The sequence below is a fragment of the Leptonotus elevatus genome, chromosome 1, assembly GCF_054856555.1.
Source record: "Leptonotus elevatus isolate MCC_2025b chromosome 1, RoL_Lele_1.0, whole genome shotgun sequence".
Lineage (NCBI taxonomy): Eukaryota > Metazoa > Chordata > Actinopteri > Syngnathiformes > Syngnathidae > Leptonotus > Leptonotus elevatus.
In genome coordinates, this window is record NC_141239.1 from 33,012,024 (window position 1) to 33,029,942 (window position 17,919).

Here is a 17,919-nt window from a genome sequence, read left to right on the forward strand (position 1 = left end):
GCTTCTGTGTGGTTCACCGCTCTGTACTTGATTAAATCTTTCCAGTCAACAAAACAGACAAATCTCTGAGGCAGAACCGCGTTCCTCTTCATCATTTCCCCTTGACTCTCCATCTTCTCCCTCTTGTAATATTGACGTTGTGTCTCCCTTTGCTTCATTCCTCTGCCCATTAAAACCTTACATGGATAAATGTATTGAGGCACAACTCTTCCTGAATTTATTCATCAATTACCGTCGTTCATTGTCACCTTTGAATTTTAATTCCTAATCTTTCCATGTTTTGGATGATTCTATTGGCTTTTCTTCAATCTCTTTGGATGACCGTGTGGCAGGAGCATCCTGGTTTCATTGGCATGGCCATCTTGGAAATGAGACTTGTCCAAGTTGTTGTACAGATGAGTCAGGACCAATAATGAACTGCCCCCTGCACTAAAATGGTTTTCGCCCTCCCCAATTCTCAGTGGCTTTGATTCCATTTTACAGATTGAATGGTGTAATTAATGCTTCTATTCATTCAGGGTACATGGGAAGTTTTTAAGTTGAAGTCTAAATTTAGCCAAGCTCTGACCTCGTGGAGCAACGTTATTACAGTTTCAAAGCAAAAACTCAAATCTTCACAATTTAGACCATTTTGTCTCGTAGAAAATATTTCAATTTGGTAGCAATCTGGCAAATATCTTTGGCAAGTTTGTATTGGCTGCTATGAACCAAAATGGCAGACTTTCTAAGCATATCTTGTTGGAACTTTCTTTGTGGGTCTTCTTGTGATAGACATGATTACTAATATTATGTTGTTCAGTGCTGGCAAATATTCACCAGAATACACACAGCTGCAAAATAATAAGGAGCCCCTAAGGTGCCATGGTATGGAAAAAAAAGTATCATTTGCGTTCCGTCGCAAAAACACTTTACGTTTTCTTGCAAAGATTGCGAGATAACGCAAACGTTTTTTTGCGAGAGGAGGCTTTTTTTTTCTTTTTTACGAGTTGATGTACTTCCCGGGTCATCTGCCGTGTGACCAAAAGTGACAAGGATAGAGCGTGTACAGCAAAGCTACACACTCCATCCTCGTCGCTTTTGGTCACACGGAAAATTACCCGGATGTAACTCGTTTAAAAAAAAAACTTTGCGTTATCTCATTGGGCGGGGACGAGAAGGTTTTTGCAACAGAACGCAATCTTTCCGTTATCTCACAATCTTTGTGAAGGAGGGAACGGAAAACTTTTTGCGAGGGGACGCAAAGTATTTTTTCCCCTACCATGTCTCCGTAAAATAATGACTACGAATAATGAAAAATTGAAGCGATTTCAAGAGGCTGTCACATGCTTGAGACTTAATGAGGTTCATTGGAATATGCTAATCTTGAACGATTGAGTCTGGATTTGTTTCAGATTTAAAGTCATTTGAGTCATTTTTGTCAGTAAGGGAAGAAGGTGGAAGCGTGGTTGATGGAGAGGTAGAAGTAGATTCAGGGATTTTATTTGTATTTATTTTTTATTGGTGTCAAAATTAGTGTGGTAATTTTCAGTTAATTTAAAGTTCCTTTAACAATTTTTTTTTAACACATGATTAATACAGTTACTAATTTATTACAATTACTGTACAATTACTTGGAAATCCTGTAATGGGGGAATTGCAGTCGCAATGCCACAGACATGTCAACGTCAAAATTGAGCAGTAATAAATTTAATAATACTGCATATATTTGTGGAAGACTGGGGTGAAGTTGTATTTTACAATTTAAAAAATGTGCAGAATTGTTATTGTTTTTTCACGTTAAAGAATAGATAGCTCTTAATATGAGAAGAAAATGCACTGAGCCGACGTCTTACAAATGCAATTATGCCATCTAGTGGCAGAAAATATGACCACAGTGCAGTACAATGTTTTAATTTTAACTAAATTTTATGAATTATTATGAACTTACTGACTAAAAGATACAGCCATATTTCTATTAGTTTAACATTTTTTTCCCACTTTTGTGTCAACATTTTATTGTACATTTAGAACAAATGTAAAATTTGCGATTAAGTCATGCGATTAATTACGATTAAAATAAATGTATTGCCTGACACCCTTTTCCGACATATTATCACAACAGATTTCACCAATCACATCATTTGCAACATCAACAACATCTGAAAAATAGGCTGACGGGTAGAAACTGTGTTTGTTTTTTTAACCCCGTCCCCTGAATTAATTTAGCATCCCCTTGAAAAATGTCATCACTTCTTTCCTCTTACCCTGGATGAGTTTCAACTGCATAACTGTGATGATGTGCATTGAACTGATGGAAATATGGCCGAAAGAATGTACTTAATGTAGAGAAAGGGCCCTCAGACAGAGCCCTGGACACACCAGTCCTCGTAGAAAGTTTTCATAGAAGCTTTTCTTGCTCCAAACTCAATATTTTTCTCTATTTTGACTTCCTGTATGTGTTCTAATACTCGTGACTATATATTGTGTTACTTATTTCTTCCTCATCCCGCCTTCTGTAATGCTGGCTAAGGTCTGCCCTTTACCTACTACAACCCCCCACCCCCTTTTTTTGTCCTTGCAGAAGTGACAAAAATAACCTGAGGGTATCGGCAGATGTTTCATTTTAAAGTGTCAAGAAAAGGCCTGCACGCACGCACACACACATACAAAACACACACCATGAAAGGGCATCTGAGGTTCAGGCACTCAAGGTGGGACTTGCTATGGCTGACGGGCTCGCCTCAGGTTGGAAGTACAGCTTGGGAAGAATCCTCCAACACTGTCAAGGCTTCTAAAGTCAATCCTGCAAGTGGCAAGCTGTACAAAATTATAGAAAACATCAGTCCCATTGAATAAAGTTGAAGTCACATTGGCCTTGCAGGGCAGATTAGATTGACATGGCAACACATAGAAACTGAAATCAGATTGGACACCAAAAAAAATCCACACAGTACAATTACTGCAAGAAAATAAAGAGAATGGACAGTTGTGAATACATGAATATAATTTCATGGAGGAAATAATTGAATTTAGGTTATAAATGTAGGTAAGTGTTTGATAGTGTTTGGCTAAATGAAGTTGAGTCCTCTAAATGACAAGTGCGTGCTCTCGTGGCTGCGTGCTGGCTCGGATCTCTTGCAGCACACAGACGGGATGCATCGAGCTCATATTTTGGCCTTGCAGCTCCCCCTCCCCAGCCCCCCCCCCATCCAGATTATCAGACATTCTTAACTCGCACATGGCATTGTTATGCAACAACGCATTTGAATTTCAAAGCCTTTTTCGTGAGATCATGCTGGCGGCCCGCGGCTGCACCGCACGCAGCCGCCCAAACCGGGGATCACATTTGGCCGCTTTTATTTTTCATGGGATGTAATTATTGAGCTCAGGTGCAAAAGATCTCTTTCACATAGCCTCTATTGATTATTAATTAGGGGGTTTCTGTTTGGAACTCCCGCCACGTACGTATATACAGTTTACACCGGAAATATTCTTGATTAGTTTCGCAAAATTTATATTCAAGTGATTATACAGTAAAAGAAATTATTTGTTAAACACAAAGAAACGCAGAGAAGAGCCATCTCTTTGAATCCAATACGTGAAAAATAATCTGATGTTTTTCGGGTAAAAAAAGAAAAGAAAAGAAAAATGGATACAGTGTCATTTAGGCTCAAACCCATTACTTCCTCTTCTCCCTGCACCCTTTGTCTCGTTTATCTCTCGATTATTCACAAAAGCCCCGCCCCCCTCATTTAACACTTTCGGGTCCGACATCCTTCTGCCAGAGCATGTCAGTGAGTGCTTTTGGAGCAATACAAGCACGATATCCTCCCGATCGAGGCAAATGGGTCTATAGTATGCATTGGCTTCCCATTTTTAATAAATCTACTCTGAGGTAACACATAATGCTACGTGAAAGACGAAAACAAAATAAGTTCATTTTTTGTAAATCAATGAAACATCACAGAGCTCCCAGTATGAGACCAAGCGTAAGCGACCTTCTAGGACGTCAAGTTACCCAGCTAACATTAATAATCATCAAGATCAACCATGTATTTTTACGAAATGTCGTGACATAAAGAACAAATGTGAACATGCTCGCCAAATGAGGTGATGAATGGCCAATGATAACAATATCCTGATAATATACAATATTGAATAGTCGTAAGTATAACTTTGATGTCCAGTTTTGTGGATGATCTTGCCTTTAGAGCTAAAGTGACAAAAGCTGGCTTTTAGCTCGTTCGGTTGCTAGTTAGCTTTAGCCTAGCCCGTTATAGTCTCACCTTGGAGCAAACGTAGGAATGCTTGTTTTGGAGACATTTCGATTTGGGTGAGGCCGTCCACACGTGTAATCCATTGAAGACGTACGAAGTTCACAATCTTTGGGCACATCGCTTCACTATTTTGCTTGTTGGAGGTCCACAGCTTGTTGGAACTTTGTTTGGTCTAGTTGTTATTGAAGCTGACAAAGGTTTTGTAGATCGATTTTACAATGGAAGTCAATAGAGCTTCAGCCGAATGTCAGAGCTGTGGGTGTTTGGAGGCGTGGTTTGGCGTGGTTTGCAAATGGTCAATTGGGAACATACTCTTGCTATCTAATCAGATAAATAATCACCTCGAGCCACATGCTGGTTGTGACGTAAACAGATGCGACAATCGCGAGCGTTTATCAAAACGCACAATTGTGCCAAAGTACAGAACAATCGATAAAACCACTATCATCACTATGACATTCAATAAATATTACAGTACTTACATGTATGTGCCTGCTGTTTTTTGTTGTCTCCTGGTGTCGTCATTACTTCCTCCATTGCTTCCACCTGTGTTGCTGAGGGGGCGTGACTGTAGTAGGGAGAATCTAGTGAGTTCGACGTCTATCTTCGTGAAAAGGGAACCTGCAGCCCTTGTTTGTAACCCTCCCCCGACAGTTTACGGAGAATTGGGAAACATCTTTGTCGTTGTGAACGCGCATTTCTAGGGCTGAGGGAGGAGAAGAGCGGTAAGGGGCGGTATTGGGATTGAGCCTTAAGCTACAGCAACTCTATACTGTATAAAATGCATTAAACTAAGCTTTTATTGAACAAATAAAATGAGTTTATTTTAAGTTTTTACACATTCACACTTTGTTTGATATTTAAATAGATATTTTTTACGACATAGTAAAGAGTTTTCAGATCATATCATTTAAAAAATATCATATTGGTCATAAATTTGTCAAATAGCATAAATAGTGACACTTGTTTTTGATATGTCCGTAATGTCTTTTTATGGAATCAATTGCTTTTAGCACAGCTGCTTTTAGTTGAGCATGTTCTCGAACTTTTTTCTTGTTATTTCATATTCTAAACAATTGCATTTTTGTCCGTTTTTTTGTACGATTCACACGCAAAAGCACACTCCCCTATTGTTTTAGCTTCAAGGTGCACACAATTACTTTCTTCTTGTCAGGAGTTATCAGGGAAGTTTGATATTCGCACGTGATGTCTTTACACCCAAACAAGTCCCGATCAGCGCACAGATGCAAGAAAGTGCATGCACACACATATTCTCCCTTCATGTTAACAAGTCGCACCACATGGAGCGAACAGAGGGGAAGGATGCACGCGGCAAGCAGCTCTTGTATCTAAGCAACAACAGACAGTCGAGATGGTCCTTGGTCACACTTTCATTGTGTGTGTTGCTCGTTATGAACATTTACAGTACAAGTTGCTTGCCTATGGAAAGCCGTTTGAGCAATTATTTCCTATTCTTCATATCCAGCTGTAGGTCCATGTACAAGTATAATATTTGTCCTCATTGGTAAGACAAGTCAGTACACTTGGAGAACATATCGGCCTTCTTGGTAGAGCAACGTGTCTCACTAGTAATGTTTAGGGCCCGACCGATTAACTTAAAAGGCATTAGCTCTTTGGCCAATTTTGGGGCTTTTTTCTTTCTTTACACATTAACATATTACAACATAAGACATCAACATCTCCCCCAAACAAAATTGGCAAAATATCTGTCGATTTTTTTGTGCCTATTTTTCTCTCTGTTCTACATTAAAACAAACACAGTAGGTCAAAGTATTGTAAAACAGTCAAATGTTCTGCCTGTAATTCGTATCTTTGTTGTTGCGTTAAGGGACCAAAAAATAAGTTTTTTTTATACATTACATACTTTTTATTATCAATTGGTCGTTGAATTGGTTATTGGAATTTTATGTGACATTTCTGCACATTAGTAGGACAACTATTGGGAAACACATTTGATGCACTAGTGGAACTAATGAAGATCAAGGATTTGCATAGTGCAAGTGTTGTTCGTGGGCTCTCTCTAGTGGTGTGTGAAAGAATCACTGAATTACATGTTCAAACTTGATAATGTTTGTGGTTTCATTTTTTTTTTTTATCTCAGTACAGAACATACACAACATACAATACACAAGTACAAGAAACCTGCATTTTATCTTTTGAACTGTTTGCGGTGTTAATGTTTCAACTCTGCATAATGTTACAGTGCCTTACAATAATATCAAATATATTTTGTAGAACAGTGTAATCCCATCGCTGGGTTTACGTTTAAAAAAAAAACACACAATAGGTGAAATTTGCAAGATAGTCATCCTTATTTTTTTTTTACATTTATTATAAATGTTTTAAGGCTGTAAAACCCAAGCCTGGAAATCCAGACACACTCGCGCCTTTGCTGGAGAGTGAGTCTCGTCAACCGCCCTATCAGTCACATTTCTGAGGCGGGTTAAACCTGAGCTGACAGACAGTGGGATGAACCAATGAGCGAAGAGCAGAAGTGACGTCAGAAAAGCGACTCGTTGAAATATTTTCTCACATTTTTCTCTTGTTTAAACACTCTCACTGTTCAAACTGTCATGAATTAGGAAATAAAAAAGGTACATTACAGTATAAAAAAAATAATTCCATGCAAAATTGCACAAAAAAAATCGTTGCAAAAAGTTATTGCTAGGGAACACTAGGTCTACTTCACGTCTCAATTTTAATGTTGGTCATTATTGAAGAGCCAAATATTTTTGGGAATGGCATTTGCATACTAGCATACTGTTGGCAACTAGTTTTGCAATCAGTTTCTCCTCACTAGTGACATGTAGTCCTACCAGAGAGTAAAACCCATACATGGACTAAGATCAATATTAAGGCTATGGAATAAATGCTTTTTCGTTGGCTGCTTGATCATTTATTTGATATCCTTGATATCCATCTGAAGGTCGTACTTATAGGCCTAAAGTGGCACTAGTGTTATAAAAGAAAAAACATTGCTAGTCAGATACACTCGTTTTACTAGTGTTGCTGAAGAATGTACTAGTACATGATTTTTAAGCTGGACATCAAAAATGGTGAATAAATGACATTATATTTGCACACTTGTGTTTTTGCTGCATTTCCTGCACTTGTCATTCTCATTTGTGTGCATTTGTTTGCTTGATTTGCAATGCGAAAAGTTGCTTTGGTGTTGCCATGGAAGTGAGTGATGCCTACAATGCACAAGGGGAGGAGGGTTGAGATGATAGCTGCTGAGCTTTTTCATGCCCTCCTCGCCGTTGCTTTGTGTGTGCGTCTCATGACATTAATCACCCTCATTGGCGCGTCTAAGCGAGACTGATTTATGTCATCGGAGTGATGCAACGGAGGCGACGGTGCATTCTATGATATCGATTGGGAATAGAAGTCGACAATGAGGTTGAGTCACATGGATGGAGGAAAATGTAAACATTTGTGACGTTGACATTTTTCATACACAGTGACTATACTGCCCTCTGTTGGTGGAAAGTGACTTTGCATGGGAAGCTGACTTCAATCATAAATGGGGACTACGTTTTTTCCTTTCTTGTGTTTTTAAAATATTAGTTAATTAGGGGGTTTTGGTGCACCCGTAGATTTTGAAGCTCAGCTGCTGAAAACAGAGGAAAATACAACTATGGAAGCGCTGTTGTGTTGATTTTGAAATAACTTCCAATAATAAAAGTTCATGAAAATCATAAATATAAAATAAATACATAGAGAAAGAGACAAATGCTGCTTGAATGACACGCTGAGCCTCGGTGCGTCCTTGTAAAAGATTGCATTTGTGGATGTTTTGTCTTATCTCGAAAGAGTGGAACCTGTCTGGCTATTTACTGTAGATATTGTCGCCATGGTGAAAGTGGCAAGCTCTCGCACCGCCAGCCCCCCACAAGCCCACCACACACACTCCTTTCCCATCCCATTGCAGTTGCTATGTAACAGCCCTCTTCCCTCTCCCGTTTGTTAGTTATCGCACAGGCAAATGTCACACTTTTGCCTCCCGGTGTCTCCTGATCAAAAACGGCTGAGTCGTATTGGTGACGTCAACTGTTATCTTGTTGCTTTGACTTGTATTCAAAAGGATGTGAGATACACACAACACTTATGTTTTTAATATTGAATGATTTGTCACAATAATTAGAAAACATGCTTATCAATATGCCACACCATTTCTATAAATCTCTCTTCTCAAATGATCATGTCTACAAAATTCTTAGGAAATCACAATGTCGCATCACTGCTGAGCTATTTTTAGAACAGGCCCATGGGCTACACATTTGGTCTTTGGGGGCTACCTGGTGCCCGCAGGCCCTATGTTGGTGACCCTGCCTTCCTCTAGTGGTAAATGTAAAAAAAAAATCACTGACAAAATACTGTTTAATAAGTTAGTTTAAAAATCGGAATTATAGGATTTTCATTTTTATTTGAGAGAACTACTTTATGTGCAGTTAAAACCACCTGTTTGTATTATTTCAAAGATATTGTTCAATGTTTTCTGAAAAAACAAGATTGAAACATTGACGGTGTTGCTGCTTCTTTTTTTTTCCGCAAAAATTGGAGTCGGCAGGTCAGACTTTTAAAAAAGATCGTGAATCGGCCAGAAAATTGTGATCAGTGCACCCCTAGTTTTGATCTGTCAATTAAAGGATAAAAGACAAAAGATAAAAATACTATATATATATATATATATATATATATAAACTAAACTGTGACTATGAAAGGTTACATATAAAAATTCCCACAAAGACAACAAGGCTGAGGACTGTGACTGTGACTGTGACTGTGACTGTGACTGTGACTGTGACTGTGACTGTGACTGTGCTCGAGTGACTTTGACGAAAACACTTTGGCACAAGACAGGGGAGACACAGACTATTTAACACATGAGGGTAATGGGATACAGGTGGACACAATCAGGAATCAGAGTTGACACTGACACCACATGAGGAAGAACAAGTGACCTGAAACGAAAGGAGAGTGAGAATTTTCAAAATAAAACAGGAAATGACAAGACAGTAAAAAGCCCGGACGAGATAACCTCACTGCGATGTGACACTTATGCTAGTATTACTAATATTTACCATTATGACAACTACTCGTACTATCCAACTACTTCCTACTTAACAATACTACCGGTACTTCTTCTACTCCTACATCTACTACTACAACCATTGTTTCTACCAATACCGTTTCTACTATTACTTTGTTTGTGATTACTATTTTTATTACAAGTACTACTCCTACAGCTTCAACTTTGACTACTACTACTACTACTGATGCCACAACTACATCTATGTTTACTATTACTATTAGTAGTACTTCTTATTGTTCTTTTAATATGGCTACTGACTAATTCTACTTCTTATACGTCTACTCCTACCTCTTCTACTACTCCAACTTATACTGCACTGTTACTGCTTAGACTATTCCTACTACTACTACTTCTACTATTACACTGAATTACTACTATTACCACAGCTCCTCCTCCTATTAGGCAATAGCATTTCTATAGCACATTTCATACACAACACACAAGGCAACTTACACAAGCAAAAACAGAACACCTACAACCAAAAAAACACAACTACTACTAGTACTGCTACTACTACTGTCAGTACTACTTCTACTACTACATCTACTAACTTTTACTATGGCTACTGACTACTACTACTACTACTACTTACTGCTACTTCTATACTACTACTGTTCCTACTACTACTGCTGCTGCTGCTATCACTACTTACAGTTCTACTATTATGACTCCGACAGCTCCTGCTACTTCTACTGTACTTCCCTTTCGCATCAACTCCTAGCCAATGAGCATTATTATCTTTGTAAAGTGACTTGACTTTTCGATCCGGCCTACCTTATATTGGATCTCAATAGGATATGGATTTTGTGTCTCACAAGGCAACTTGTAAAAACCCTCTGAGGCACTGCCAACCACATTTTGAAGGAAGAAGCAACCCTCTGTGCACGTCGTTTTCATCTCCTCTTCCCTCCTTCCTGCAGTGGGCGAAGCCAGGAACCTGATCCCAATGGATCCTAATGGTTTATCGGACCCTTACGTTAAACTTAAACTCATCCCAGACCCAAAGAATGAAACCAAACAGAAGACCAGGACCATACGTTCATCCCTCAACCCGTGCTGGAACGAATCCTTCACCTTGTGAGTCATACACTATACTGACGTTAGTTAATTTGTTTGTTTGTTTTAACACAGATTCTGATATGAACACAAATGAGATCTTGTTTTTCTCTGTCACATTTTAAAGACATTGTCTGATCCCTGCTGTTCTCCTCTCTGCGTTTGTTCTCAGTAAGCTGAAAGTATCCGACAAGGACCGCCGTCTGTCCATCGATGTGTGGGACTGGGACCGGACCTCGAGGAATGACTTCATGGGCTCCATGTCGTTTGGAGTGTCCGAGCTGATAAAAGCTCACACGTGTGGATGGTCAGTTGTCGCATGTCAGCGCAATACTTCAATTTACCAGCTTCGTTCATTTTGGAGTCTCTCAGATTTGTCGTTAAAGTCTCTCAACTCTGGTTCAGTCATTCAAGTCCAGTGTTAAACCTTAAACGGTAAATAAGACTATTGATTACTACACAAGTGACATTTGGTACTTGCGATGGTTTGACCTTACATGATTTGGGTTTTTTTGCACCACATTTGGAGGCTTATTTTTTATTATTTCTTATCATTAAAGTATAATAGCTGCACTCCTTGTATGAAAACATTTATTTTCAAAAATCTGTCAATGTGTTTTTGTCTGTCAAAGGTACAAGTTGCTAAACCAAGAGGAGGGCGAGTACTACAACGTACCCATCCCGGAGGTGGATGACGTGGATTTGGAGCTCCGACAAAAGTTTGAGGTGAGGATAGCCGGAGGAAAGGTTATTTATATATTCACATCACAATACATTACAAAAATGTAAATTATTTCTGTAGTTCAAAAAGTCAAAGTTATTTTTTTTTTATTGAACAATTGAAATAACTGAACATTTCTATGACATTGTAATTTACTGAGCTCTGTCTAATATAGTCATGGACACTTATTTAAGTACACCTCCATAAACTAATAAAAACAGCTACACCAACATATAATTTATGTTACCAAAGTATTCTCAACGAGGCAATGCAGTGGTACAGTTAACACCCCTGCATTGTGGGTGTTACATTCTAGACCACCCCCACAATAACACATCGAAATGCCCTATTTAAATACATTTATTTATTAATGTTTTTATAGCATTTATGGCACCTTTTTTGTAGGTATTTAACTCAACACTAAATCAACTTTTTTTTGCTGATATACTGTATAAACTGGTGTCTACAGATGCTGTCTACATGTCCTGGTCATAATTTTTGACATTTTAGTTCATGTTTGTTGAAAGCTTGAATTTTTCAAACTTTGCGTTTGGTACCATCTTAAGGTTAAACACTGAGATAAACAAAATTTGGCTGTTTGTACTCTCATTACACGAGAAGTCAACTGCTACGTCACTTGTGGACAGTGACATAATCGTGTCAGCCAAACCCCCCCCCCCCCCCCCCACCCACAACCCTCTTCCCATTCGCAACCCAGCGGTCCTCCAGGCAACACCCCCTTTGAGCGCCGATTTAAAATCTTAGTGAGGGTTGGAGCAAGAGTCTGACTTCCTGTTGAGTTACTCTTTAGACACACTTAAAATAAAAATAAAATTAAAAAAACATTTAAACACATATTATATATTGAGCACAAGAGCAATGGATAACAAAAATATTGACCGAACCTTCAATGTGTTTACCCTAGTAAACAAATCAATTTCCTTCTAAGCTAACAAACTTAACGTACCATATCACAGTCGGCATCAATCATGCCCGAAAATGTTCATGATGAAATTAACTTAGAGCCGTTGCTTTCTGTAGGTGAAAAAAGCAGGATTTAAGAGGATTTAACATTAAGTCATTTTCAACAAAGCCGAGGCTGGTCTTGAAATAGGCCCACTTCCTGTTTTCACTCTTTACAGCAGGGGTGGGCACACTCGGTCCTCGAGGGTCGGAGTTCTGCAGGTTTTGGATGTTTCCCTTCTCCAACACAGCTGATATATGATCAGTTCATCAGCAAGCTCTGCATCAGCCTGCGTTAGAGCAGGGAAACATCCAAAACCTGCACGACCGAGTTTGCCCACCACTGCTTTACAGTATAAAACAAAATAGCATTCTGCCATCTAGTGTCAGACAGAGGAATTAAACCCAAAATAAGCACATGGCAGAAACAAAATAAAGTTTTGAATAAACATAAACAAATCTGTAAAATAGTGGGACTGCAACCTTGAACCCGCAATTGGGTGGTTTTACTGTACTACACTGTAAGCCAAAAAAGGAAATGAATACCTCTAATGAGCAATATTGTATTATCTTTGTAAAAACTGAATTTTTTATTTAGATCAAAGCATATACTCTTAACCCGTGGTGCCCGAGTCCGGTCCTCGAGAGCCCCCATCCGGCCTGTTTTCCGTGTCTCCCTCCTTCAGCGCAGCTGACTTTAATGATCAGCTCATCAGCACGCTTTGCAGAAGCCTGATAACGATCTTGATCATGAATCAGGTGTGTTAGTGGAGAGAAACATGGAAAACAGGCTGGATAGGAGCTCTCGAGGACCCAACTTGGGCACCCCTGCTCTAAACACAAAGTCAAATTGAAAACTTTGCGAAGCTACAGTATATCATGCTGAAGTAACAGAGCTGTGGAAGTGTGTAGGCACTGTTATTAAATTCATCTTCATGTTTGCGTAGCGGCGCTTTAATACCAAGTGGAAATATTAGCCCGTCTCAACACACAGCCTCTTATTGTTTTTACATCTTCCGTTTCATAAGCCGGCCTGCCTTTTGCCTCTCCTCAAAGGCTCGCACCTTTACGCGACGCGGCACGGTTGCCGTGGGAACTAGCACGAGATGCCGAGACGCAGTCAAACGTGACAGCATTCATTGTCTCTCCGTCAATACGATCATTCATGTCAGAGATTCGCTCGCTACACTGTAATTCATCATGTCCAAAAAGAAGAACTCTGAACGTCGGTAACTAACCAGTGAGTTTCTTCTCTCCCCCCGTAGGCCTGCCAGTTAAATATCCACTATCTCAAGGTAGCCGCTCTGCCTGCCTGTGTTTCTCTATTACCCCCCCCCCCCCCCACCCCCCCCCCACCCCCCACCGATGTATTACTCTGGATTGTTTGTGTTTGTGCGTCCACAAGTGAATATGATTCACAAACGGCCCACCTCGCTGACAAACTGACTGTACTCTACTTTTTGTGTGCTTGGCTGTCGCTAAACTCCTTTCAGCAGCTCTCTGGTCTGTGTGAGCACTAATGACACACCTTGCCGGAGGACACACCACAAGCGACAAAGCAATCAATACACGCGCACACAAAAAACAGGAATCTGCATCATCAAAGGTTACATGAGTCATATCTGAAATTTGAGGCAGTGGCTCTATTCGCTAGATCAGACCGAAGGTCTTTGACCGGCCCTCACGGTCAAACATGAAAAATATATTGTTGTAAGTTATGCTTTTATTCTCATTCACTGCCATTGACGGTTATAATTGTCAAAAAAATCATTTTAACTATTTCTCTTAGCTTAACATTTTTTTCTACTTTTGTCAACAAGAGTATGAAAACCTAGAATTTTTTTTATTGTACATTTAGAACAGATATAAAAATTTTGATTAATCCTGAGTTAACTATTAAAGACATGCGATTAATTATGATTAAATAAAAATTGATCGCTTGATGCCCCTAATTTTTAATAATCATAAATGTTTCAATTGTATTTAATTGCATGACGTTTATAGCCGTCAATGGCAGTGAATGAGTTAATGTGCACTTCGGGAGTAGTAGTAGTAGTACTAGTGCAAGCGAGGTAGCGAGCAAGAGCTATGACAATGCCAATTTAGCGAATTTTTCGCTAAATTTAGTGGTTTTTCTGACCCCTTTACAACAATATTTTACATATCACTGTAAATAATATTATACACAATATTTATCACTTATCTATGAATTTGGGAGTCCTGACTTGGAACGGCTAATATGAGTAATGAGTTGGCAGTTGGTGCACAAAATTGTTTGTGTAAGTATAAAGATGTCATTTTAGAGCGGAAGTCAACTTTAAACATTTCTTGACAATAATGTTATATGTGACCTCACTAGTCTAAACATGACATTCTGATTAATATTACATTTGTGGAATAAGAGTTATGAAGCAAAGTCCAGCCATTTTTATCCATCTCAGGTGGCGGCCATTTTGACACGTGCTGGGCTCAAGGCTCAGGCAACGTCCAATCACAGCTCACCTGTTTTCTAAAACTGAGCTTCGATTAGTTTTTACCTGAGACCTGAGTAACATGGATGCCATCTTCATCAAGTGGCAAAATGGCTGCCCCCTAAAATGGATCAAAACGGCTGGATTTTGCTGCTTAACTCATATTCCACTAATGCAATATTAACCAGAATACCATATTTAGACCAGTGGGGCTGCATAGAACATAATATTGTCAATAAAAAAGAAATTGGGTCGACTTCTAATTTGTATTTCCTAATTACAATACATATCATATCTGCACATGTAGCAATTTATTTAAACAAGACAATATTATTTTTCTAAATGCATTAAAAAAATAATATAAACAATGTTGAGGTTAGCATGTTGGCTTGGCCGGCCCTCGCTAACCGTTCCAGTTTCTCATGTAGCCCCAAAATTAATTGCCCATCCCTGTGCTAGATACAACAATACCAGCAATATAATATTAAAGGCAAAAAAATTGTATTTATAATAATTGCCGCGTTTTCTTTTTTTATAGAGTTTAAATTTGTATTTAATATACAGTATTTATTATTTTATTGAGCAATTATCTGTCATTTCCATGGCAACCACAGATCAATGTTTGATATTGGTGGCGTTAAATATATTTATTTCCCATCACAAATATAATTATATTTTGGTAGGGTTTTTACTCGTATTGCTTATTTATTTTATTGCATTTTTAGTTATTACCAAGAAAGACTGCAGAAAGCGAACTGGGTCAAAATATTTAAAACAAACAAACAAACAACTCTGCTGAGCTTTTGAGGGTTTTAAATAAAAAACAAAGTCATATCTGTGCGTCAAAAGGAAATGAAAATCAAGGTTTGGTTGTTTTTTTGTGAAAATATGATTCATATTTGTATATGTACAAAGTCACGTCCTCTTTTCCTGCTCTGCTCTGGACACTCACTTAAATGAATACATCCTGGCGTGCATGCTCAATCTGTCCACATGATGGCAGTGTCATATGTATAGAGCACAGTGTACTACAGTACAAGACTGATATGCATGCGTGTGTACATACAGGTTTATGTGTGTTTAAGTCCTTACTGAAGTTGTCCATAACAATATAACACAATGACTCTTATACCGTTTAGTAGCCGTGTATTATCGAACAGTGGTGCCTCGTGACCCGACTTAACGACTAATACAAGCCATTATTCAGCCGATAATTTTGTCTTGATTTTTGAGTTGAGCATGTTTTGTTTTTTGTTTTTTTAATCAAACCACAAATCTTACGAAGGTCTGCTATCGAAATGCTAACACAAAATGTATCTAAATTAGCATCCATGTTGTGGTAGTTATAACCCTTTAAGCAGCTGCTGTTTGAACACAAAGGGTGCGGCAACACATGTAGATAGACAATATAACAATACTCACGGGGATTTATTCTTTATCCTTGTCGTAGAACGACTAATATTACTTCAACTTACTGAGTCTCTTGTGTTGTGAAACTCTTCTTTGTCTAATATATGTCCGTTTTTACTGCCCTCTGGTGGCAGAAGGCGCACAATGTCACTAGGTGTGTTTCCATCCACCGATTTTTATTAGAATTTTCAAGAATTGCGAAAAAGAAACTGAATGGAAATGTCAGAAATTCGAAAAAAAAAAGACCCAAAATTCGCCCAAAAAGTTTTTACGCTAGTTTTTGAAGTGTAGCGAAAAAAGGAAAATGTCCATTTTGGCGATGGAAACATGTTTTGCGAATAAGTGACTACAAGACCAGATATACGTCGCACGTTTTGACCGATACTACGTCACACGTTTGTAGTCACAATAAATGTCGGATGATAAAGTAAGATATGTTTGGAGAGACGAAGAAACACGATTCTTTTTATACTTGATTAAAGAAAAAAAACATGAATGCAATTTTAGATCTCAATGTAACGACACACTTCACTTACATGCGGGAGGGAAGCCAACAAGACAAACTACTTCCGTTCAGTCCGTCAAAACCAACATTCCCACCATTGTCCCAAAGTTCCGTCACGACAACGTCATCTCGCGGCGCATATTCGCAAAAGAAGAGCGGATGGAAACGGGCATAAGTCGCACGTCCGTTTTGCGCATTTTCACAAAATTCGCATACAAATTTCGAAACATTTGGATGGAAACCTGACTACTGGCACTAAAGCATGAAATCATGATGCACAAACTGTTTATGCTGTACATTAATTCACATTCATTATTTGTTTTAATTATATTATAAACTGTCCATTCATTTCAGTGGAGAAAGATGGTTTGCGATAGTTGCAAGCGTGGTCAAAGAAGGAATTAACCTCCAACAATAAGTCATGGCACCACCATCATATCCGTTTAAGACCTATTCGTTCTCTTTGCTATCATTTGGATTCATCATGAAAGAAAAAGCACAATTGTTGAAGTGTTAAGATCAGTTAACAAGCCGCGTTCCATCCATCAGAAGGCCAATTTTCCCTGACAACCACTCGGGTTCTTCTTCATCAGCAAACACTTAATTGGCCTAACCAAGTGTGCATGTGCCGCTGCTGCTTAGATTCTTCCTTATTTTAATGGTGGGAGCGTAATTGCCATCAGTGGAGATTGTTGGCCCGGCAACAGCTGCTTGTCTTTTATTTTGATACTAGCAGACAGCAAGTGAGAACATGATGCAAGCTGGCAGGGTCTTAATTGCCGTGTTTTGCCGCCACAGTTGTTGTTGTTGTTCCATGGCACCCTTCGAGCAAGTCGTTATTAACGGTGCGAGGCCTTTGTGCCAGTGGGGGGAAATTGTCATCTCATCGGGAAATTGTACTCCCTGTCGAGGAAGTTAACACATCATTTGGAAAAACATTTAAACCATATACATTACATATGATGATATGAATGTGTTCATATCTAAGTTGATTCATTCAAACAAAGTACTATTATGCGGTAAAAAAAAAAGAAAGTGTATATATGCACTGTCAGGAATAATAATATTAGGGGTGGGAATCTTTGAATGTCTCACGATTCGATTTCAATTTTGGGGCTTGCGATTCGATTCAGAATCGATTTTCAATTATTTTGATTCAAAATGATTTGATTGGCAATGATTTTTGCTTCAATTTATAGATAGATGTGCAAGGAATTGTAATGATCTACTCCAGTCTGACTCGCTAATGCTAATTAACGCGCTACTCGCGTCACTTTTATCACTCAAAAGAACGGCTCCACGGTGAAATTATTATTTTTTTTATTGGAATAACTTGATCGTGACTTTTTCCTTCTACTCTCTAATGTGGCTACAACTTCAGTGGCCAAACCGGGTACAACATGAACAGCGCTCCAAATAAA

At 38.7% G+C, this 17,919-nt stretch overlaps 1 protein-coding gene across 2 annotated transcripts in view; it reads left to right on the plus strand.

Annotated features, from left to right (window-relative positions):
* prkcab (protein kinase C, alpha, b) overlaps window positions 1-17,919 on the plus strand; it is a 118,560-nt gene that overhangs the window by 88,531 nt on the left and 12,110 nt on the right. For both annotated transcript variants that reach the window (XM_086093281.1, XM_086093290.1), the window contains 3 exons: window positions 10,293-10,449; window positions 10,601-10,735; window positions 11,061-11,154. In XM_086093281.1, the coding sequence (XP_085949407.1) occupies window positions 10,293-10,449; window positions 10,601-10,735; window positions 11,061-11,154 (386 nt within the window). The remainder of the gene's footprint in view (window positions 1-10,292; window positions 10,450-10,600; window positions 10,736-11,060; window positions 11,155-17,919) is intronic.